General features: G+C 45.0%; 2 protein-coding genes across 6 annotated transcripts in view; both read left to right on the top strand.

Annotated features, from left to right (window-relative positions):
* Window positions 1–1372: 1372 nt before the first annotated feature.
* On the top strand, window positions 1373–7666 carry dele1 (DAP3 binding cell death enhancer 1). Of its 2 annotated transcripts, none has more exons than XM_076739797.1 (12): window positions 1373–1597; window positions 2722–2839; window positions 3277–3379; window positions 4088–4232; window positions 4345–4596; window positions 4720–4802; window positions 4921–5014; window positions 5165–5307; window positions 5426–5584; window positions 5870–5962; window positions 6409–6568; window positions 6716–7666. In XM_076739797.1, the coding sequence occupies exons 1-12, from the start codon at window positions 1567–1569 to the stop codon at window positions 6964–6966; spliced, it is 1632 nt and encodes a 543-aa protein (XP_076595912.1). In that variant the 5' UTR covers window positions 1373–1566; the 3' UTR covers window positions 6967–7666. The 2 variants fall into 2 exon arrangements, with proteins under 2 accessions (XP_076595912.1, XP_076595911.1); XM_076739796.1 differs by having other exon boundaries at window positions 4711–4802.
* Window positions 7667–8135: 469 nt separating this feature from the next.
* The window catches only part of apbb2a (amyloid beta (A4) precursor protein-binding, family B, member 2a), a 38107-nt gene continuing 22413 nt past the window's right edge, over window positions 8136–23829 (top strand). The window contains exons 1-8 of one of the 4 annotated variants that reach the window (XM_076739792.1): window positions 8136–8341; window positions 11621–12909; window positions 13628–13833; window positions 14937–15077; window positions 15758–15843; window positions 16001–16061; window positions 17818–17964; window positions 18178–18305. In XM_076739792.1, coding sequence (XP_076595907.1) covers window positions 11652–12909; window positions 13628–13833; window positions 14937–15077; window positions 15758–15843; window positions 16001–16061; window positions 17818–17964; window positions 18178–18305 — 2027 coding nt within the window. In that variant the 5' untranslated portion in view covers window positions 8136–8341; window positions 11621–11651. Of the gene's footprint in view, window positions 8342–11620; window positions 12910–13624; window positions 13834–14936; window positions 15078–15757; window positions 15844–16000; window positions 16062–17817; window positions 17965–18177; window positions 18310–22061; window positions 22377–23829 lie in introns of those variants that run through there. The other 3 variants (XM_076739791.1, XM_076739793.1, XM_076739794.1) reach the window with 3 other exon arrangements.

Here is a 23829-nt window from a genome sequence, read left to right as displayed (position 1 = left end):
TATGTTAGAGTTTGAAGCACTACACTGTGGGTTTGGATACTAAGATAAAATGTGCTGAAATTGTACATACTGCAGTTTATAGCACTAGCACTTCTTGGAAAGCTGATTCTTTTTGTCTTCTTGTTTCTGCAAATAAAACAAGACTCCAGAGTCTTGTTTAGTTGTCTTATATTATGCAGTATAGTGGGTATTTTCTCAGTGTAGGCGTTAGAACACAAACATGGTATTTTTTTTAGCCTTTCTCTTACACCTTGGGAACAATGACTACTTAAACATGAAGAAAGTAATGTTCTCTTCAGCATGATAGCTTTGAAATGTGGTGAGATTTCAGTGTGCAGACTCGAGCACATGTCACAGATTCACAGATATCACAGATTATTATCGCATCTTTAAATGTGGTTTGAACAGTTCATTAGTGACTACCCTAATAACCACTGCACAGTCATGTGTACAGTTGTTGGCTCACACTAACCTCACCGTTCCCTGTCCTGCAACATATTGCCTGGTACACACACCCTCCTCAGGCAACTGATCTATGCTACCTATCTGAATGCTAATGTTTACATTTGGAACTTCATTTCCACTGATGCTTGCTGGATGTTTACTTGCTCATTTGAACAATGAATGCACTTTGTGTACTGAGAGAGAGGCAGGCAATGATCAACAGGGGCAGAGATCTGCAGACAGGTTGGACAATTTTGTAGATAGCTTTGACAGTGAGCATTTGAAATACAACAGATTAAATAATGTGCAATTGAATATTGATTGTTGATTATTTAGCCATGATGTTTTGATATTTACAGAAATATATGAATTTGGTTTCAGTAGTCTTATATATGGGCAATGGAAGTTTAAAGTTTACCCACATTTTGTTTTGTATGGGTTACAAAGCTTTAATTTGACCTCGTACAAATCTGAACAGCCCACAGTCCTGCAAGATATCCAACAATGGAATTTATATAAATAAATCCACACAGCCTCAGATGAATACAAATATAAACATTATGCATAAATATTAACAAGCATAGCAAAATTTACATTCGCGCAGCAATTTAAGTAATTTAAACACATTTTATGTCTGATTCCATTCATGAATAAATGATATCCTGTTGTATAAACCAGATCATTTATCATAAATTATAATTATTCTCCTGGTCCAACTTTCAGGTAAATATTCAAGGCACGTATTCTTTTTTTGCTTTTTTTTTTGTCTGTTTCGTTGCGGACCTGAGTACATACAGTGTACCTCAACACTGCACACTCTGACATGCACAGAAGTCCGGTCTACTGTGTGGCTGTCGTTCCACGCCACATCGCACGGTGGCGCTGCAGGAGCTTCCACCTTCTTAAACTTTCTCTGTTGCGTCACCTCAGACTCTTCCGGGTTGGTACTCGCCTGGTACATCGCGTGACAGGTTGTATTTACAGCCAGCCAAACTGCGGGAGAGTATCTACGACGAGAAGTGGCCGCAGTGGTTCTTCATGGGGCCAGACGACCCTGACATGAATCTAAACATGTCTTTTCGGAGATTATTCTTCACTTAAAACTGCTGTAAAGGACGAACCATGTGGAGAGTTAAAGGTTTTGTTGGAAGAGGTGAGAGAAATGTCATTGACACTGGAGAAAGTCTGCCGCCCCCCTTTTTTTTTTTTTTTACCAAGTGCCATGTTGTTTATTGACGCAGATTAATTATCACCAAGTATCGCTTTTACTGAGAAACAAACGCCGTTTATTGAAATTAGCATAACGTTAGCCGTCCGTTGTGTTTAGCTAACAGCTCGTGAAGTCAGCTCGTGTAGGAAATGTATTGACTATCTTTACTTTGGTCTCCACTCTGTCGAAGCAGCTGACGCCGTCAGCCGGTTTAATTTGGTCGAAGTCAGTGAAGTCAGCTAATGTTACTGACCCGCGGCTCCTTGTGACGATACTAACACTCACCGATGCTTCGTGCAGTTGAACTGTAACCCTAATGCTGCTGTACACACATCACAGTGTGAAATGCACACGCACACAATGTTAACGTTACCTGCATGAAACACCTGCAAGGGTCAGTTGGCTCAAGACATCCAAAAGGATGAGGGTTGATAGTCGATTCAAGTCAGTGGCACATCTGAGGGATTTACTGTTTTGACTCGGCCTGTTTCTTTCGTTGTGGTTAACCAATCAGATGATGGTATTTGGGTTCCTACTACCACCGTAAAACGCATTTGCGTGAGGAAAAATAAGCCTATACCATTGATTTCAGGACTGCAGAAATGCCGCTGCACATGTTCTGCTCCCGTTTTATCTTACACGTTTAGTATTTCCTATAGTTTCCTAAAAATGATTTGGTTTATAGAAAACTTCCTGAAAAGTGAAAGAGAGACAGTGCTTACTTCAAGTTTGTTAAGTAATAAACCATGTTTCAAGTAATAAACTACAAAATTGTTAATATTTACTTGGGTTTGAATACAGCCTCTCTGTTGAGATAATTTCTGGAAATCAACAATTGCTCACAAACTATGAAAGTAACTAAACTGAAAGAGCTGTCAGATTTTAGTGTCTTTTTTTCCTGCACTTAGTATCATATTATAAACTGTTTTCAGCAATTTGTGAATTTATGAGGAAAGTATGGAGCATATTTTGTATGTCTAGTAGTTTTAAGGATTCTCCTGTCTCTCCCTGAAACTCAAACATCAATGTCTAATTCCTGCTGTTTTTGTCTTCCCACCACTTCTTAGTTCTGCATCGATGCTATTCCAGCACCCCACTGCGACTGCCGCAGAGCCACCATGTGGAGGACGAAGTCATCAACAGCTCAACGGTCCTCTCCACCTCTCGACACACCTCCGACAGCAGGTACTGTCCACACCTCCATCCCCATCTTTTTCACTGTTCACGCTTTGTCCAGGTCTGATGAGAAAGCCTAGAAAGGAAGAAGAAATAAAAAAGAAAAGCACTGAGCGTTTCACTTTGATCTCATGTCTTCTTTGCCCTCAAACGTCTGGCTTGAATGGAGGTCAAACCTCATAGACTACCCTCTTCCCTATCCTTTCTTGTTCCTTTACCCCTTCTTTAAACCCAGTCTGTGCCTGTAGCGCAGTCGCTGCCGCCCTTTCAGCTGGTTGCATCATGCAGCAGCATCTGCTCTGAGCATACACAGGGTTAGTCAAGGAAACAGAAACAAAGCCACGTGCCTTAAATACCGTATTTCTGTGACGCCTTAATACACTAGACTGCAAATAGAAACAGACATATATAATTGTTATAATTTATTTGTGCCATTTTTCTGTCAGCTCTCAAAAAGAGGAGGATGGAGAGAGGAGGAAGAAACAGAGAACCTTTCAGTTTGACTACGCTGAGCTTCCACGTTACACAGCTCTGGATGCTGTGGGATGGGTATGTCTTTTATTGCATGTATCACTATGCTCAGTGTGACTTCTTGGATGCCATCAGTTCATTGCAATTTGTCTTTCATTTAAAGACAGATGTCAGGAGGCTGCTCACTGAGGATTTAAACAGTTTGAACTGATAAGACAAGCAGCGCATTATGGCCTGGCTTCTATGCATATTTGACAGCTATTAGTTTTAAATAGATTTAGAGCAAATCATGATCACAATACCAATTCCATCCTTCATAAGAAAAAGAACAGCTTTAAAACTGTGATACCGCACATGAAGCTTCAACTAGATGATTCATTCCTTTAGCACCACCCAGTGGCCGCACTCGCTAACTTCCTAGTAAAGTGTACAGCAGGGGTGGGTCATGGAGAGCCAGCACTCTGCATGTTTTCATCCCAACCAATCTCACACAGATGCTGCTGTAACGAGATTAGTACAGTTGCGCAAATGTGTTGTTTTCTTCATAACTTGATTTCTCTGCATAGCTTGTTTTTTGCATGCAGGTAAACTTCCCACCTACTTAAGGGAGGGCTTATCTGTGTGTTGAGTTTTGGTTGGAATGAAAACTTGCACACTCTTGGCTCTCAATAGGACATGATTGGCCATCCCTGGTATATACAGCATGTTGGTACCGGGAGTAGCAGTGCACATCACATCCCATGTAGCCATGACAGCGATAACAGTGGAGCTGATGTTTCTTTCCAGGGTACTGCAGCAGTTCTGTTCATGCAGATGTGCAGGAGGATCCACTCCCAGCTCTCATCAGGCACAGAGCCGAGTCCGATCCCTGGAGGCCTGACAGCAACCTCCACCCTGCACAAGTGTGGCTACCGCGTCCTGCTGGAGCTCTGTGAGTCCTTATCGCCTTAAGATACACAACAGGCATTTAACCATCTCACTCTTTGACCTATTAATCTTATTTGATCAAAGTTCTGACATTGTTGTGTGTCTGGGTTCTCCAGTGTCTAAACGCGATGTCCTGCCCAGAGGAAGGAGTGTGTTGTGTCTGCAGGGGGTGCCAGAGAGTCAGAACGAAGGCCAGTGCCCAGCTCAAGGCAGCAGCAGCAGCAGCAGCAGCAGCAGCGGCGGCGGCGGCAGCAGCAGTTGGGGTGGCGCCAGTCTTCACAGCATTGCTGAGCAGGATCATCTGACTGCTGGCTGCTCCTCCTCTGACCAGCAGAGGGTGCTCCTGAACCAGGATTCTTCTATACCTGGTTTGTTTTGTGTTTTGTTTTTGCACTAGTCATGGATTGATTACACAGATTGTTTAAAATTAATATTTTTCTCAAAATTTTGTTAATCTACTATTTGTTACCTTAATCTTGCAGAACTCGCAGAGGAATCGCTTCTGTCAGCACCCTGTCCTCTGCAGAATGATGCCAGCCAAGACAACACCGAGACAGAAGATGCTAATGATAAGGTGAAAGTCTATTTTAAAGAGAGTCTGGACTAAGACCAGTGTATTTTAAAGAAAGCAGCAAAGGACTGAGTGACCTGTCATCTCGATTGTTGTTCTTTATCCTCTTCCGTGGTTTCAGGATATGTTGTCTGGTGAGGAGAGGCTGGCAGGAGCAGCACTGAACCTAAAACATGTGGGAGACACCAGTGTTCCAGTTATCCTCAACATCATTGGTAATGATTTACTGACAGTTACACACCGAATAATTCTCACACATTTAACGAAACCCAAATGTCATATGTTTCACCTTTTTAGTCTTAAAGTTTTTGGCGGTTGTTTTGCTCTGTCCATAGCTAATATCGTCATCTCTGTGTTTATGGCAGGTCTAGAAAGTGCCAAGACTAAGAACTACGAGGAAGCTTTTACATGTTTTGTAGTTGCGGCTAAGCAGGGATACAGCAAAGCCCAGTTTAACACGGGTGTGTGCTACGAGAAAGGCAGAGGAGTCAGCAAGGACAAAGAGAAGGTGAGAATCGAGACAGCACACTTCAGTTTCTCGAGTGCTTCATCACTCTGAAAATCATCATTCTTCTCCGATATCAGAAATCAGTCTTGAGATGATCCTCATGTCTTTTCTTTTTAAGGCTCTGTGTTACTACTGGCAGGCAGCAATTGGGGGTCACAGACAGGCTCAGTACCGCTATGCAAAGCTGCTCCTGACCAGCAAGAGGCACCACAGTTTAGAGGAGCTGAACATGGCCATCAGCTTACTGGAACAGTCTGCTGCCACTGGACTCGCCAAGGTAGAAATCATGATAAAAGGGCAAAAGGAACATGGCTCTTTCCGTCTTACTCGTCAGATTTCCATAATGTCCATGGAATTATTTGATAGAACAAAAGTCTGCAGCCTGATGGTGACAAAGGAGAAAGAAAAGCAGAAAATCCTCACAAATGAGAAGCTGCAACTTAAGAATATATGAAAGAAGTCACACTGGAGCTGTGCTTCAATAAACAATCAGTAATTGCTGTTTGCCATGCTGGGTGACTGTGGGTGTGAACCAACTGTCTGCCCCCCCCTCCCCCTTCAGGCCCAGGTCTGCCTGGCCTCGGTCTACGCTCAGGAGCCAGTGAGAGATGGGAGCAAGTCTGTCCAGTACCTGAAGATGGCAGCAGAGAGCGGAGTGAGTGCCCTTCTAGATGCTTCTGGAGTCTTGTCTATGGCTGCATCGCTCAGGTTTCAGTTCCCCTCCCAGAGTACCATCTCCTGCTTTTTGATTTTCGCAGCTGATTTGTAAAACATCCCTGCTTACCCCTGTTTTTTGTGGCTTTCTGCTGCCGTTGTGTTGAAGTAATGCTCTCACCTACTCGGACTACAAGTCACTTTAGAGCTACAGTCTGAGTGTTGAGTCACACAGAGCTATTGTGATCTTTCTAATAGTGACATCTTCTGTCCTCTGCTCGTACCTCTGTCTGTTTAAGCTCCTGGTGTTAGCTAGTAATGCATAACATCAAGTTGCCTCCCTGTCTCTGCACAAATGCCACCAAGCCAAGTTCTTGCACATATAGAAGATTGTTCTCGAAGAAGAAAAAGCCAAAATCACTTGTGTATTTTTGTTCACGTGTGCAGGACAACACCGCCCTGCTGTTCCTGGGTCAGTGCTTTGAGAGCGGCTTTGGGGTGCAGCAGAATCTGAGGACAGCGATTGAGTACTACAAACGAGCTGCTCGAGCAGGCAACAAGCAGGCTAAGAGCCTACTGATGCCTCCTAATGGCACAGACAGGAAGGGTAAGCACACATGCTCTGTTCACATTTGTATTAGTCATTGGATTTTGTGCATTTGTTAGCGATGGCACTGCATGTGATGAGCTTTTAATGAGCCAAGACGTGGTAATATTTGTGAGAATGAGTGATTGATTTCTCTCCCGCCTGCAGAAGACACAGTGTTGCGCTCCATCCGTTCAGCTCCATGTTTCTCTGTGGCCGACCGTCGGCTTCAGCAGCCACTCTCCTCCCTGGCTGGTCGCGTCCCTCCCTCCACCAGTCACCCCATCACCCTTCCCCTCCTGCCTCACTCCTGGAGCACCGGGTCCCTGTGTGCGTCCGAGACGCTGTCCTCCACACAGCTTCACCTTTATCCCCACAGCACTGCAAGTGGAGCCGGCCAGTGGACCATAGGAATATGATAGTTATCCTGAGCCCAGGCCAAACTGAGGAATGTATTTCATAGTGTGAATGTTTTCTCACCAGAGGAGAAATGTCAAAGTGTGGTAGGTGTGTGTGTATTGTGAAGTCTGGATGAGAAGGATTAGATTTTATACTGTGGTCAAATATGTGAGTGTGGACGTGTTACATGTTGAAGGTTTTTTATAAGTCAGAAAGAGTTGTTGGATACAAGGTCGTACAATGTTGTGTGTTAAATGGGATGGAAGCTTTTCTATTATTTGTTTCTATACAGCGCTGTGTTTTCTGTAACCTAAGTTCTCCTGTGCTTCAGAAAATGTTATCCAGGTGCCTTTGGGTGGGGCGAAAATAGCAGGTGGTGGTTTGTTTCTTTGCCTGCTAATGTGGCATTAATGACGTAAGAAAGAGGTCTATTTTATATTTTTGTCCCCTGCAAACTGTCTTGTTGGTTTAGACCTGAGACTGGTAAAGTGCTTTACATTGGAGTCATACTTTAACCTTCAGTGGTCCTAAATAAATCAAAGGGTTCATCGTTGACTTCCATTGTGTAAAAACAACTTCAGAGTAGAAAAAGGGAAATAACTACGTTTTGTGATAGTTCATCCTGTTAATTATATACATGCCAAAGTGAATTCTGATACACTGAGATGATGTTCTACTGTTATACGCACAAGTTAAAAATACACATATTGTAGAAAGCTATTTTTTGGCTGTGTGGTTACTTTATAATTAGCAGTGAAGTTCACCCAGAAGCAGTTACTAATGTTGTGATCTGTCTGTGTTCACAGTCATTTTAATTAAGCAGCACTAAAGTCTACCCTGCAGTGTGTACTCTTCTCTCTGTATGGAAATAACCTTACAGATGGTAACCTCATTAGTTTCAGGACCGCTTTGAGTCCGTCCTCATACAATATTTATCTACAGAGAACAGGAAGTGTGTTCCGGGGACAGATGTGATCATGTGCAGCATTAGAAACCATATTTCCTCAGACTACCGCATGACGTCAGACTCCGATGAGGTGTGATTTCATTACCTGAGTTGCAAAATAACACCGGTAGATTTATTATGGTTGCGTCTCCTCCGTGCGCCGAGCGTCCTGCGTCCGCGGCTCTGATTGGCCGGCTGTGTGAGGGAGCTCCACAGCGCCGCGCCGCTCCGGGATCCTCTGGCGCAGAGAGAAAACGCAGCTTGACCGCCAGCGAGCACCGAGCCGGGCTGGGAGGGCAGATGATGTGATGTGATCCAATACGGGCGGCCGGCTGCAGCTACGGGGCGGACTGGCACTTAAAAGCGGCTGTCGACCTCGGCCCTGCTCACTACTGCCTGTGTCGTCGTGGGAGCGGCGGCGCAGAAGCCTGGAGGCTGACCGAAGAGCGGTGAGTGGATGTAAATAGATGCTCTCGAAAGGATGCGCTCCCCTCCCAGTGCGGCGGCGGTGGTGGTGGCGGTGGTGGTGTTGATGGGACTGAAGCGAGAGGGGCTGGATGCTGAAGATTTACTGCGTCTCACATATCGACAGCTTTGCTTCCGCAATATTGGCAACTCCACCTATGCATCCTCGGCGTTCTTGTGGATTTAAAGATGATCTAACGCTGTTTCTGGTACACCAGAGAGGGAGTTTATTAAGGTGGCAGCGAGAAACGAGGGGCTAGAATACTCCACCCATGACATCATCGACTTTTTCAAGTTCATTTGCTCCCCAGCTCGTGCTTTCATCTGTTGCACCTCATTTCTGAAGCGGTAGCCTAGTTCAGAGTTGAGGAGAGAGGCCTGCCATTACAGGGAGTAAGTTGATCAAAGATGCTTTCCTCCGACAGGCCGAGACCTCTGTTAATAACTGACGATGAATCTGCAAAGCACACTACTGATGTGAAGTTACAAGGATTTGATCTTCCTCTTTAGGGTGACCTTCAGGTGAAAACACTGTCAATCTGTGGTGAGCAGACAGTATAAACAACTAGAGCCAATAAGGATCCTGTTGTGAGACCTTGCTCCAAAATGAGGGAGCATTGTCTGTCAACAAGTTTTATTTTTATTCATTTTGTTTATCATGTGAGCAAAGCTATAGACATGGCTTGTGTGATTTGCTTGTTTTCTGCCATACATCACTTGGCTTTACTGTAATGCAAGCGGCAGAAGAGGAGCAACAAGACAAAAAGCAAAACGATTAAGGAGACGTAATTGATTTATTAGTATCCAGGTCACACTCTGTCCCGTGAGCAGCTGCTAAAATCCCATGAATGACCTCTGCTGTTGGAGGGCACAACAGATTTATTGAGGACAACAGTTTAACTACCTCTGTGTGTTGACTGTGCCCCACTGTCCTGCAAACTGCTGTGTCATTCTCCTCGCTTTCTCCCTCTAATAACCATCCTTTTCTCCTCCCCACTCCCCTCTCATCCTGTCCTCGCCCCACTTTGTTTAACTAATGGATATCTGGCTGCATTGTCAGTGTTGGGGGGGGTGTCTACATGATCCAGTTTGTCTGCAACTCTTAGATGCTGTATAGAGAAATGTGAGAGAGGGAAATGTTGAAATGCTGTTTGTTTATTACTCTTTGTCAGCTTTTGGAGGTTGTGTCAAGATGTGTAATCGTCCTCTGAGTCATGCAACACGCACCATTTGTAGCTGTCGGGTGGAAAGCTGCTATGTCCAGCTTTTGAGGATTTTAGCTTGCAATCAGTCCGTGTTAGACATCGTCTTATTTTGAAAGGTTTTTAAAAGCCGCAACATCCAGGTGGCAATATGGTCCATTAGTGAAGGTACACGTCATAAATATTAGGGTTGCAGAGTATTTACAGTATGTGACAATAGTGATAAGCATTGCTGATTGAAAATAGCTGGTACTCCGATCAGACCGCAGCGTTCAGTGCAGGTAGTTTGTACCTGTTGACGGTGTGTTTGTGTCTGAGTCACAGGCCTGGAGCGTGAGCGCAGATTCAGCACAAACAGGTTGTTGTGGTTGTCTGGCTCAGTGACAGAGGGACAACAAGACGGCCTCACAGGGAGAGGGGAGCCGATAGGGGCCCCGCATGAGCAAAGTGCACTGCCCAGGGATTCTGCTTTCTCCAAAACCCTGCCTCTGTCTTTTCCCAAGATCTTATCGTGCTTTCAAATCTGCTGCGTTTGTATTTTCCATGTTTCTGGGAGAAGGCGCTGATGATGCCTGCAGCATTGTTAAGGTGCGTGTGTGTGTGTTTATGATTGGTGGACAGGATGTTTATGCATTATGCTTGCGTGCCTGGATATGTTTTTCTACCTGTGTTCAGCTGTTCACCAGCTTTCCACAGGTTGTAGCCAAATGAAATCATTCAAAAACAGAAATGACGCAACCTATACATGTGCTACGTCTTGCGATCAAAATGATTCTCTGCCACTGCCTTTGTTACCATCCATCTGTCTGTATTCTGCATCACAGGTCTGATCCACCCAGAGATAAAAGAGACACGGCTAGCTAGTTAGCAGGAGCTGGCTGCCACTTCTCCTCCCCACAGACTGGCTTACTGCTCAGCCCTGCTTTGAATGTCAGTCCTGGATGAATACATCGAGGGTCTGACTCACTCCCAATATCATGCAAATGCAATCCAGCTACATGACTTTGATGCAGTGTTTTTTAACACTTCAACAGTGACACCTTATGTGTAAAAGGGGCATGGGGCTGGAAAAGAAGCTCAACCATAGTGTATCAGTAAAAGCCCCTGAGACTGACTGTACTGCAGCCAGAGAGAGCAAAGAGCAAGATGTTTTATCAGCTGTATGTTCAGTTGTAACATCAGAGAAATGAGTGACACAGTACTGGACCTGATGATGTCACCCCTCTGTGATGATGCTCAAGACAAATGAAGAGACACGGAGGAAAACACCCAGAGAATCTACTTCTTGTGGCATATTTACTTAATTATTTAATTTCATCTCAGTGTATTTGGATTTCATTTATGTTCAGATCTTCATGCCATGACAATGAAGCTCAATTAATTAAAATTAACTTGATTGAATGCATTAAGTGACAGATGAATTGGAGCCTGACTGATACATCGGCCAGGCTGATGAACTGGCTGATATTAGCTCATCACAGATGTGCTGCATCATTGCAGTGCCAAACATATTTAGGTTGATCTATACTTGGATTAAGGATTACTCACTTAGCTGCTGTAGCTACACAGTAGCGTTCCACTGCGATCCCCCTCGATCGTCTGCTCTCCACCGTTAGCGGAGGAACGTCAGCAGCTGCACAGTAATGGCACAGCAGTCTCTTGTTCAGTGACAAACATGTCAAAACAGAAGTTGCCTTCATGTAATTCCAGTTCTATAAGTGTGTTGTAGCCCGCTGTTGCTTTGTATCACAAAATAGACAATGTAAACATTGATACTGTTGGAAATATAATTAAAGCACGATGTGGGCTAAACACCTTTGAAGATCAGTCTGCGCCTTCACTGGTACTATCAGCAAGTGAAATCTGATGCTAAACTATAAAGCATGCAGGTATGTGGAGTCCTGTGATAACCCTTTGTACCAACCATAAATCCATCCTAAAGGATCTTTATCATAAATGCTGTGTTTAATGTCATGTGTTTGTTTCAGTTGGTCTGTATTGTGAAGCTCATCAGGTTATACTGTCACATGACTTCTCACACTGTGTCTCTTCTCTCATCAGCTCTATCACGCCAGTGTATATCCTGTCAGCCATGATGTCAGTACAGACTCCTCCTCTCTCCCGCTCTGGCTCTTCCCCTTCGAGTGTGGGTCTGGCCAATCGCAGCGCCCCCTCCGCCACGCCTCCCACCTCCCTCAGCCTTCGCTCATCATACAACCAGCTGCTCGGGCGAGATGTCATAAAGGAGTCCATGGAAACCGGCAGTTCGGCCACCTTACCAAAGAGCCGTCAGAGGTACACGATGACCAGCGTGCGGAGCGCCATGGGGATAAGTGACAACTTGGCTCTGTCTTCTAAAAACCAACCTGTAACCAGAGGGAGGGGTCTCCCCACCAAGTCCTCCTCAAGTTCTGCCCTCTACTCCTCTTCCTCCTCCTCCTCCTCACTGTTTAATACAACCAACCCCAAACTAGCCAAGAATGGGGCCAACATGCAGAGACGAGCTGAGAGTCAGCAGCTGGAGCTGAGCAGGGCCAACACGGAGGGCAAAATTCACAACGACCTCATCAATAACCCCACTTCTGATTGGCTAGAATTTGGAAAAGACAACTCACAGCTGCCCCCGTTCCGTAGAAGGACCAAGAGCTTCTTGGAGTACCATGAGAAAGGCTGGGATCTGGACCTGAGTTGGGGAAAGAAAGAGGACAAGGAGGAGAAGAAGCAGCAACCTTCCCCAGAGAAGGAGCAGTCCAGCCCTGCCAAGGAGAGGGAGAGCCAGAAGGAGGAGAAGACCAGCAGCAAGCAGACCTGCCAGGAGGAGAAGGAGGAGGTGGAGCCAGTGGTGGAGGAGGAGGAGGAGGAGGAGGAAGATGACCCCACACCAACACCAAGACAGCCCCTTCTACCAGTGGTGGTGGAAGCCCCTCTTTCCTCCACCTCCTCCTCTTCCACCAATAGCCCAGAGTGGATCCCAGACAACCAGAACCAGGCTCCAGCTCAGGTCAGAGAGGAGCTCTGTGTTCAGGTTCAGGCCAGTCCACGCAGTCCTGCAAAGCCTCCTCGGAGCTCCCAGCCCCGGGTGATCAAGGTGGAGCTGCACCCCAATAATGAGAACCAGTTCCTGCAACAGTACCCACCTTCGTCCCCTAAACAGGCCCGCGCTGCAGAGAGGAACACCCCAACCAGGAGCCGGGCTCCCCCTGCTCTACCAGATCCTGAACCAGAGACTGGGCTCCCTAAAGTGGGCTTAAGAATGGACATGACTCCTGACACTCCATCAGAGGATGAAGACTCCAGCTGGACCACCCTGTCCCAGGAGACACCCTCTCCTCAGACTCCAAGGGAGACAGGTTCGATATGTGTGTGCTGGTCTTTGCATCTGAGAAAAGTGACATTTCTGTATCAGCCTTTAATCATGCCTCTGTTACACCCTCCTTTCACTCCTCCTCTTTCTCTCCCCCTCCTTCTACCTCCCACAGACTGTCTGATCTGGAAATTTACCAAAAACCTCTTCTTAAGCAAGCAAGCAATACTGCTGGACCCTTTAAGGCCCCTGTGAGCCACCTTATGGCGCAGAGAGTGATTAGGATGGGCAGAGGGATCGGATACTGCAGATAGCTGGGTGTGAAAAAGGAAGGAAAGAGAAAAAAGCAGAGCTGGATTTAGCAAGCGATGATTGCCTGGGATGTATGACAAAGCAATAGAGAGTGTGAGAGTATGGAGAGAAATATAAGAAGGCAGACAGGGTAAAGAAAACCAGGAGAGGGAGGGAGGGAGGGAGGGAGGGAGAGATGCTGCCGCCCTGCGGGTCCTGCTACAGGGGATGAGCCCCAGAGTTGCTATGACAACAGAAACTAAGCAGGGACAGGCTGACCATCTCTGAAATGTACCATGTCCATCCCCTGTGTGTGTGTGTGTGTGTGTGTGTGTGTGTGTGTGTGTGTGTGTGTGTGTGTGTGTGTGTGTGTGTGTGTGTGACTTTTGTGTGTGCATATGTCACAGTCACATGTGTTTGTGCCGCCAGTGAGCATACATGCAAATATATATGTTTGTGTCGTCCATCAGCAGACGTATGGGGTGATGGGGACCTGCCCCCAGGCTGGCGGGAGATCTCAGACTCGTCAGAGGTCTATTTCTGGCACATCCCCACCGGCACCACGCAGTACCACCGACCTGTTGCCTCTGGCAACCGGCACACCTCTCCCAGCACTGAGCCAGACACCGAGCATGACCCACACCAGGAGCCACAGGACTCCCTCAAGCCACCCAGCGAGGTGAGAGGACCCACAGACCTAAGACACCTCGTGGTCAAACATATTTAAATTTAACTTTACACGTTCAAAGCTACAAGCCCAGGTTTAACCAGTCTGAGTTATTGAAGTACTAGCATTTATTCTTTATTGTAGCTGAGGAATGTTTTTTATTCTGCTGAAAATCAATGAGAATAGTGCTACGTGTTCAAGAGATATAAGAGATTCAGACACCTGCATATCCACACACACCATTCTGTGAGGAAGCACACTTTGGCCCAGGTAGATATGTAAAGTATATCTATGAAATTTACAGCAACTGTAATGGCAAATCATATACATTGATGAAAAGCATTATTAAGCTGAACCTACATCTCCAGCTTTGAGTGAAAGGTCAAATACTGAAGCCTTGATCTGGGAAATTAAAGAAAAGTTATGATATTGTCATGTGGAATAGCAGTCACACCTCTATGTCCACAAACCAAAGTTAATCAGTTTACCGTCACAGGGGAGTCAAAAAACAGATGATATTCGCATTTAAGAAGCTGGAATCTGAGAATTTTGACTGTTTTTTCTTAAAAATTACTGTATTATCAAAAGAGCTGGTAATTAATAGCGGACACCTAATCGAGTCTCAGTCAGCGTGAGATGTGATTGAAAAAGCTCGTAAGTTGAGTTAAGATTGTTTTATCAAGATGTAGAAAAGTTTTGAAAGACATAATTGTAAAATTATAGCGAATTAAAGAAAAGTTTAACCACAGTTTTGACATTTCCTGTGTAGCTGTTGTCAGAGAGAAATCTCAATTATATCAAAGGGTGATACTATAACTGGCAAACATACAGTCTGTATCTGTGTTTGTCTCATGCTGCATCTCTCTCTCTCTCTCTCTCTCTCTCTCTCTCTCTCTCTCTCTCTCTCCCTCCCTCTCCCTCTCTCTCTCCCTCTCCCTCTCTCTCTCTCTCTCTCTCTCTCTCCCTCTCTCTCTCTCTCTCTCTCTCTCTCCCTCTCTCTCTCTCCCTCCCTCTCTCTCTCTCTCTCTCTCTCTCTCTCTCTCTCCCTCCCTCTCTCTCTCTCTCTCTCTCTCTCTCTCTCTCTCTCTCTCTCTCTCTCTCTCTCTCTCCCACAGCGCCCCAGCAGTCTGATATCTGACAGCTCAGTGGAGCCGGTCCCCTCACCTACTGGCTCCTCCTCCTCCTCCTCCTCCACCCCCTCCAATGATGTCACCTCTTCTGGACCAAATCTCAACATCACCACCTGCACAGCCAACGTGAGTCACGTTTATTTGGGTGTTCACTTGTTGCAATAGTTTCCCTCTGTAAGAGTCCAAATACATTTTTGTGATATTTTTTCTGGTTTTATTGAAATATTTAATATCTAAAGGAAAACATATTATTTCATGTGTTATTGGTCTATATTGTTGCATAGGGTGACATATTCCTTCAGTATAATGAGTGTGGCTGTTGGTACCATCAGCAGCAGCAGGTACAAAATATAACTTTTGAGTCTAAATCACATATCACAGTCACCTAGCTTTGGTTCATCAGAGGAACATTTTGCATGGCTGACTTTAGTCTGCATTTTCCCCTAAAAGCTAAAGTGTTATCACTATATCTCTGCTTTCACCGCTGCATTTATTAAATTGAAGTGAGCACACAGTAATGCCTGTCCGGTCTGAAGTGCCTATTCAACAAAGATTAAAATCTCTCATATTAAGTTAAAATGAGTATTATCCTCTTCAGTTATGACAAAGCAAATAGATCAAATAAGTTCGAAATCAATATTACAATCTGCCAATATTACAATTTCATTGTTCCATTTCAGTCATTTATTCACCAATATCCATTAATGCCTCTCTTTCTGAATACCTGTCTGTCTGTCTGTCTGTCTGTCTGTCTGTCTGCCTGCCTGCCTGTCTGTCTGTCTGTCTGTCTGTCTGTTTTGCTCCAGGAGCTGAAGGATTATCCAGTCTATCCAGATCCCAGTCTGAAGGCGTTTGAAGGGGCTACCCTCCGCTATGCTTCCCTTAAACTCAAGTAATGCACACAGATGCACTGTACAGTAGAGAATTATGTGTAATCTTTCCAGCTAGATTTGTGCAGCAAAGCCTGAGTCGTCATGTTTTTTTCACGTGCTGGTTTGTACAGTAAGACTTAACTGTGACTATCTGTTGTGGCTGATGTTTCTCTGCAGCCCCCCAGCCCAGCTGGAGACAGTGGACCTCAACAATACCTTCTCTGATCCAGAGGCAATGGTAAGACCGTGACAACACATGACAACAACATGCTTAATATGTGTGAATGAATTAACGGTGTGGCCAAGAACAGTCATCTGCTGGGACTTCTTATTTTACAAAATCATAAATATTCATTGCTAAAGGCTGAACTCTGTCACAGACTCAGTACTCAGTAACACAGGATACGATCCTAAATGATTATACTATATCTCTAACGTTTAATCAGCACATATTCCTCTGTTAAGTCAGTCTGACCTTATCTGTTGAACAAAATATCAGCCTTTCACCAAATCATCTATTTATTAATGAGTAGAAGTCACCAGGCTCTCTCTCTCTCTCTCTCTCTCTCTCTCTCTCTCTCTCTCTCTCTCTCCCTCTCTCCCTCTCTGTATGCTGCAGCGCCACTCAGTGGTGGCTTTGTGAACTAATCTGTGGTGAAAGCGTATATTCATAGTAGTGATATTACAGCCAAATGTCTTATAAAAAGGCTCGACCAGCAGACGTGTGGGATGATCGCAATGAAAGTAGGAGCAGATAAATGGATGAGCTGAGTAAAGGAAAGAGTTAGGTTGGGAAAAAGACAAACAGACCGTCATCATCTCTTGGTCAGGTTTGTCTGGAATCGTAACAGAAAATGAAAATTGCAGAGTTTGATGGACGTCTTTGATTGTAAACTATTACACCATTATTGCAAAGCACATGTTAATCCAACATTAAAAAGTCAAATACTGCATAAAGGCATAAAGTGATGGTGAATGTTGCATCATATTTTAGATTCCAAAACCAAAAGTATCATGCACATTTTCACTAATTCAGATTCAAGTGAAAGAAAAACTGGAGTTATTTCGATGCCTCAGAGGGACCTAAAAACACAGGAGAGAAGTGTGGGCATTCAGACCTGATCTCAGGCTGTGTGAAAGTTTAATGAGGAAGAAACCAAGGGAGAATAATGTGGTCAGCAGAAGAAAGAGGGAGATGATGTGAGATTGTGTGTGTCTGTGCTTGCATGTGTGTGTGTGTGTGTGTTGGCTTCATGCTGTTATAGGGCTTGAGGAATTTGTCCTGAGGTTTTCCTCAGCATAGAAGAGCAAGAGAGGGTGAAAGAGAAAGAGTTAAGGAAGAGAGGAGAGAGCGTGGTGATAGCTGCTGACCTGAGGCAGTCTACACACACACACACACACACACACACACACAGTCGTTCATATTTCATGTGTTGTCTTCCCCAGTCAAACCTCTCTCAGTTATTGCTTTGATGGCTGGCTTGTGATGGTACAGTTGCTGTCACGGCGGACTGTACTGTACCTCTATAAGCCAAATTCAACTTTCAGAGGAATTTGTTTCAGTTACTGTGCCTCTGTGTTAATGTGTAAGTATGTGTGGCCTCTTATACTTAATTAAGTTAAAGATTAGAATTAAAACATGCTTAAAAATAGGTTGATCTGAAGAGGTTTAAAGGAAAGTCCCAGTTTATTCCAACTTGGGTCTTGTTTTGCTGCATTCGGCTATTAGTTCTTCACAGATTAGTCAAACTTATTATTACCCAAACTGCTTGTTTGTCATCATCCATCACCGTTTTCAGAGTCTCAGTTCAACTTTGAGCTAACATACTGCCCTAATTGTGTACATACACAGTTTTCCTGTCCAATGGGGGATTTTCGGTGATATGTTTGCCTTCAAACAAAGTGCGTTTTTATTTATTTAATTGCTACAAAGTGGTTTTAGATGATCTGGCTTGTTTATAACCCACCTGATCGATGTGTTGCCTTCCTTCCAGTCATTTCCAGTGCGATCTCTGGGCTGGGTGGAGATGGCAGAACAGGACCTGTGTGAGGGGAGGAGCAGTGTGGCCGTACACCACTGTATCAGACAGCTGTCCTACTGCAGGAGGGACATACGAGACTCAGCCGGTGTCTGGGGAGAGGTCAGTGTGTCAGCATACAGCTTACATACAGCACACAGTATGTATACCAGAGAGAGGAGAGGACTTTTTGCACCATGTCTACATGTTGCAAGAAGTTTAGAAGCTTTTCTTCTAATTATCTTTGTTTTTAATCACCGTTTCCATCCGCTGGGGGGTCCTGGCCATCCTGGGTTGTGAGCTAAGCTCAGTGTATCCTCATCTATGGTCTTACAGGGTAAAGGGATGCTGCTGGTGCTTCAGGATCGCATGCTGACCCTGGTTGACCCAGATGATCGCAGCCTGCTCCACTCTCAGCCAATCAGTAACATCCGTGTCTGGGGCGTCGGCCGGGACCACGACAGGTAGGTGGACAACAGAAGCATCTTTCTTCTTTTATGAAACCTTGTTGCTGTTGTTCATTTGTGAGTATGCTTGGCAATTTGATTCCACTGTTTCACTGATTCCAAGTGTATTATTTCTTCTTGAATCTGAATGAGATCAAACATGGAAATCAGGCTACAAACATACACATAAATGTGCACATACAGCAACACACTGAGCATGTGCGGAACACTCTCACTGTTAGATGCTGATGCAGGGGTTTTAACTAATCAACAGAGAATAGAATCACACTCATTATTATTTCATGCATATTTGCACAAATTGCATTGAAAACACTATAATTATGCTCACTGCTCCATGTTTCCATTGCAGATTGAGGACCTGTGGGGCCTTCAGTCATTTGGCAATGTCCCATGGTCTTAACCTTTCACTATTGAACTGACAGTGTGCTGAGGCTAGCACAGCTGCTAATGGGGGGGGACAAGCTAAACCCTCATTGATATGGACCCCTCTGGGTTTCCATTAACTCATGGAGCAGCCTTCAACCACTTCAAACACTCATACACATCTGGCAACATAAGTGCTGATGTAAAATACATGCATGCATAGATTTAATATGTATGAGACATGTAGGCCTATTTGTGTGGGTGCATATTCCCATATAGGCCTAACATACACACACTATCCGGACAACAGTACAGGAGTCTTGTAAAAATCTTTTCTCTATCCTAAATGTTAAACCACTAAGAGCTAAGAGACTTTGGGGGATTCAGTCTGGAGATGCGTCACACAATGACCGTAAAAATGAGACGAGTGCAGGTTTGCAGTGCAAGAAGCTGTCTGGTCCTGACATGTGTAATCAGCTGTTAAGGGATTGGGTGAAAATGGAGTTTAAAATAGCATCTGTGAAAAAGGCTTGATCTCACTTCACTGGCCTGCACTCGCAGTGTCTTGTTACCTTGTTTTGTTTTTTTTTTCTTATATCTCTCTTTCTGTCTTTCCCTTTGTTTTTGAAGTGCTGCCATACTCATAGGGATGCTGTGGGATGCATCGTCCCACTCTTCTTCTTTCCCTCCTGTCTCTCTCTTTTCAGTCCCTCAACAGCAACACCACCACAACATTAGCCATGTGTGTGTGTGTGTGTGTGTGTGTGCGTGTGTTAGATAAAAAGAGGGAAAGAAAGAAAGAGAGTCCCTCCACCCTCTACCGTCTCAGAGGATTGAGAAACTTTTCAGTGGCTGTCTCTCTCAGTGGTAATGGATAAAGCGTGTAGTGGAAAGAAGGGGGGAGGGCCCAGGCTAGCTCTCCCTCTTATCCTTATTTCTCTCTCTCTCTTACAGCATTACAGCTTCCACACTCCTCATCCTCTCCTCCCACCAGCACTTTAAAATCTGCAGCCTGCACTCATCTGTTTGGTTTCAGGCTCATGACTTTGAATGTGCTATAATTCTACCCTGGCCGGGAGTGCGTGTGACTTAGAAGATATTTGATGCTCTGAGACCGCAATGTTCTTTCCATATATGCAGCAAATTGTTTTATAGTACCCCACATCTGAAGGGGGATGGTGTGTGTGTATCTAAGACAAAAACATCATTTGCCAGAGGTTGGAATAGCTTAATCCTGCCACTAGAGTGCACTACAATCAAAGTTTGTGCATCCACAGAAGCTCATATAGTGCAGCCAAGCCCATGAAGTATGTGGGCACCCCTCTGATCCACTTTTGGTCCAGAGCTGTTTTTCATTGTTTGGGCAAACCGAAGAAAAATTTTAACTCTGCAGCATAAAATAATAATTTAGACAATAGTGTGCTTCAAATTTTGTGGCAACAGATTGAGGAGGGCCTTACTGTTCTACCGTGCCTGTGAACAAAGCCAGGTTCATAAATAAATGTTATTTTAATTAAATACACAGACAGAGAAGGTATATTTGGAACTATTGGTTGTCAGTATATGTATTAAATTATATTACTAACATCAGGTATATTCAGGATAGACTCTACTATAAGAAACATATTTGTCAATCTGGAACAATTTTTTGTCCTCTATCGAAGGAGAAGACCAAACAGATATTAACCTTGGCCTCTGGGGATTATGTGTGTAACGACGCATGTCGTGGAGGAGGCAAGACACTTGTGATAGAGCTTTGCAACATGTATTAGGATGCGATCATTATGTTATTGGTATAATCTGTCTGCTTCCTGTCATGTAGGTGGCTTTCTTGCTCACCACAGGGCTCATTGTATGTCAGTGAATGGGATGTGAAAGGCTTACGGTTTATTTTAGTGCTTTGACTATTATTTCTCTCTGTATTATTTAATACTTGAGTGGTCTTCGCATGAGTGGGCTCTTCATTTATAGTACAGTCATGAATATTTTCTGTTGATTATCTTGTATGAATTTAGTCTGCAGAGTTGGTGCTGTGACAGCGGACTGAGATGGTGCTGTTGTCTTGGTTGGTTTGTGCTGGTAGATTCTTCTGATTGTGCGTCTTCATATTTTCTGGGGTTTTTTTTTTTTTTTTTAAAAAGTGGAAAAACAAACCTGTTGTGGAAGAACTTGACTGGTCTGCAACAGCTTTGACCTCAACCTCATCCAACACCTGTGGGGATGTACTGGAACATCGATTTATCACCCCTGAATGGGAGCAAACCCTGCAGCCGGGTTCATAAATATTGTGAGATGTTCAGCAACTGCATATGGATGTAAAGTTCGATGGTTCACATACTTTCCCCCGTATTCCTTCATACTGTGTAGTGTGTGACTGGGTTCAGAAACACAGAAGCTGTGTGCTGACAAGGCTGACTTGCCTGAACACTGTGCGTGTGTGTGTTTTAAATCAGACAGGTAACGGCTGTAAGCTAACTGGCTGAGGCTTGCAGACGGTGATGGGCAGAATCTCTGAATTAAGTAAAGAAGAAAGGGAGCAGATCATTTTAACAAGTTAGCGAAAGAAAGGAAAGGGGTCAAATAGAGACGGAGACGTCTGCCTTTGCTCTCTTCATTCATCTCTCTGTCTGTCTCCTGTCTCTTTCTCGATCCATCTGTCTGAGGAATATTCCCAGTCTTCTCCTGAATGTTCTCTCTCTCCCCTTCAGCTTGATTCAATATGAATGAGTCCCCCTGTCTCTTAAGCAGGGCAGGACGAGGGGCGGGGAAGGGGGTTTGCTGCTCGATGAAGTCATGAAGCTATATATGGAGCACTCAGCAAGTTCACCTATGTGCATACTTGTTTGTGTGCGCACACGTTTGCATGTGTGTGTGTGTGTCTGCATGTGGGCTCGAATTGGTGAAGTCATAGGTCTATATCTGGAGTGCTCTTTGTATGTGTGTGATGCTGAATGAGTGGGTGTGTCTGTGTCCCCCCCCCCCCCCCCCCACTTCACCATCTCCTCTTTCTGTCTGTAATGCTCTTGCGCTATTTCTACTCTTTGTCTCCAGCCCTCTTTATGCCTCCCTCTTGTGCCATTGGCTGCACAGCTTTGCCTCTTCTTCTTTCTGCCTCTCTTTGTTTGTCCCGCCGCTGCACTTTAGCGGGGTGTAAGCCTCCCGTTTCTTCAGCTTGAGTAAGACGAGAGAGGGGGAGACAAAGATAGCAGCAACTGAGGAGAGAAGATGCTCAAATAGGGAGAGCGCAGGAGAAAAAAAAGAGTGGCGGTGCTTTTGAGAGAGAGGGGGGTATAAACAGAGTGATGGAGAGCCGGTGAGGGAGGAAGAGGCAGCGCATGCTTCCCTGCTTGCACTGAGCAGGACAAAACAGGACTTTGCAAGAGACTCTTCGGACCGGGTGAGTGGAGCAAAGGAAGCCGCCCGTAGAGGAAGATAGGGAGAGAAAAGGTGTAGCAGAGGGAAGAGGAGGAGGAGGAGAGGGAGACGCAGGGCGGAGAGGAAAGAAAGAGGGAGAGGAGAAGGGGGAAAGGGAGCCCCTGAGGATTTAAAAAAAAAAAAGAAGAAGAAGAAAAAGAGAGGAGGCAGACGAGAAGAGATTTTCCCCCGGGTACCGCGGCGAAGGGGCTGTAGCAATGTCACCGTGGCGGAGGAAGCTAACGAGGCAGGGAAGTAGTCATCTGTAACGGGCCGAGCATGTCTGCCTGTGTGAGTACCCCTTTCTTTTATTTGTTCACTCCTCTAGCCTCATCCATCCATCCATCTACTCACAGTCATCCATTACTGCCTCTCTCAACATCGCCCCCCGTTTCTCTGCTCTGTTGGTTTCTAACTGCTCTGCTCGCCTAGAGGACACAGCCGTCAGACCTACTTTCATTCATTAGCTTCCCCTTTAATTTCTTCACTTATTTACTTCTCAGTCTCCTGCTGTGTGTTTGACTTCAAGCTGTGTACTTTGTGTCTCCTCTCTCTCTCTCTCTCCCCCTCGCTCTCCTCTCTCTCTCCGGCTAGCTGTCAGGTGTGGGGATGTGGGCTGGCAGCAGCAGCAGGTCTGCAGCCGGTGTCACACAGACATGAGTAAGACGTTCAGGGAGCCAGATAAGAAGGGAAAGGCGAAAGAGTGAAAGAAAGGAAGAGAGATGAAGTAAGCAAAAGGGGGGATTGAGAAAGACAGGATTAAAGCGTCTGGATGTGCTGCAGGGATTTTTGAAAGTGTGTGTCACGGCTGTTTGGAGCTGTTTGATATTGTACTTGGTCTATGAGTGTGTGTGTGTGCGTGTGTGTATGCGCGTGTGATATTACCATTTTTGACATAATACATCTTGTGCTGCATTCTGGATTGGTTTAAGTGAGGTCACATGCATAGGTAAAGATATGTGTGCACATGATAAATACCTTCACTGTATACATATGCCCTTCCCTCTCTCTCTCTCTCTCTCTCTCTCTCCCTCTCTTTGAGTATCTACCATATGAGGCAGAGGAGGAGGATGAGGGATGAGAAGGGAAACACTAAGCGAAGAACAAAAGCCAAAGTGAAATGATTTACAACATCAGGGGGGCAGTTCCTGCTTGTTTTCTTGTCCTTGGCGTGTGACACTTATTAGAACTGAGGCGACACTGTTTTAAAGCTGAGGGTGTGTGCCGATGTGATGTGCGCCTTTAATGCTGTAGTGTCTTTGCGTAGCCCTGATGTCTGTGTGTGTTTCCTGCTGTTAAAGGGAACTGTAGGTACACACACTGATCCCGTGTTTCATTCATATTCATTAGCGGGCAGCAGTGGGGCTCTGCTTGCTTATTCCCTCCGGGTCTCACTTATTTCCCCCTATTGCTGACCTTCTGTGGACAGCTGTGGCATGTAGAGGAGAGAAGAGAATATGAGGGAGGAGAAGAGGTGTGAAGAGAAGAGAGGAGAGGAGAAGAGAAGAGGAAAGGAAAGAAGAGGAGAGGAAAGGAAAGAAGAGGAGAGGAGAGACACGCAAGCTTCCAGTGTCATTAATATTTTAATGCTGAACACACTCTAGCGATCACCTCCATTTATGTCACGTTTGTATGTGCATGTTTCAGCTGTGGCAGTCACTCCTCCAGTACTTCCAGTCACGACATCCCAGTTGGACCACAGCTTTATTTGCTGATGTCAAGGCCCCTGTGTGCTTAATTAACA

The sequence above is a fragment of the Chaetodon auriga genome, chromosome 9, assembly GCF_051107435.1.
Source record: "Chaetodon auriga isolate fChaAug3 chromosome 9, fChaAug3.hap1, whole genome shotgun sequence".
NCBI classification, from domain to species: Eukaryota; Metazoa; Chordata; class Actinopteri; order Chaetodontiformes; family Chaetodontidae; genus Chaetodon; species Chaetodon auriga.
Note: the sequence above shows the minus strand (reverse complement) of the source record. Positions and strands in the feature narration are given on the sequence as shown.

What these genes read in the sequence shown, in the direction of transcription:
- dele1 (XM_076739796.1), top strand. Translation starts at nt 1,567, where the DNA reads ATGTGGAGAGTTAAAGGTTTTGTTGGAAGAG. An exon ending in CGACACACCTCCGACAGCAG is followed by an intron (nt 2,840 to 3,276) that starts GTACTGTCCACA and finishes TTTTTCTGTCAG; the next exon opens with CTCTCAAAAAGAGGAGGATG. An exon ending in CTCTGGATGCTGTGGGATGG is followed by an intron (nt 3,380 to 4,087) that starts GTATGTCTTTTA and finishes GTTTCTTTCCAG; the next exon opens with GGTACTGCAGCAGTTCTGTT.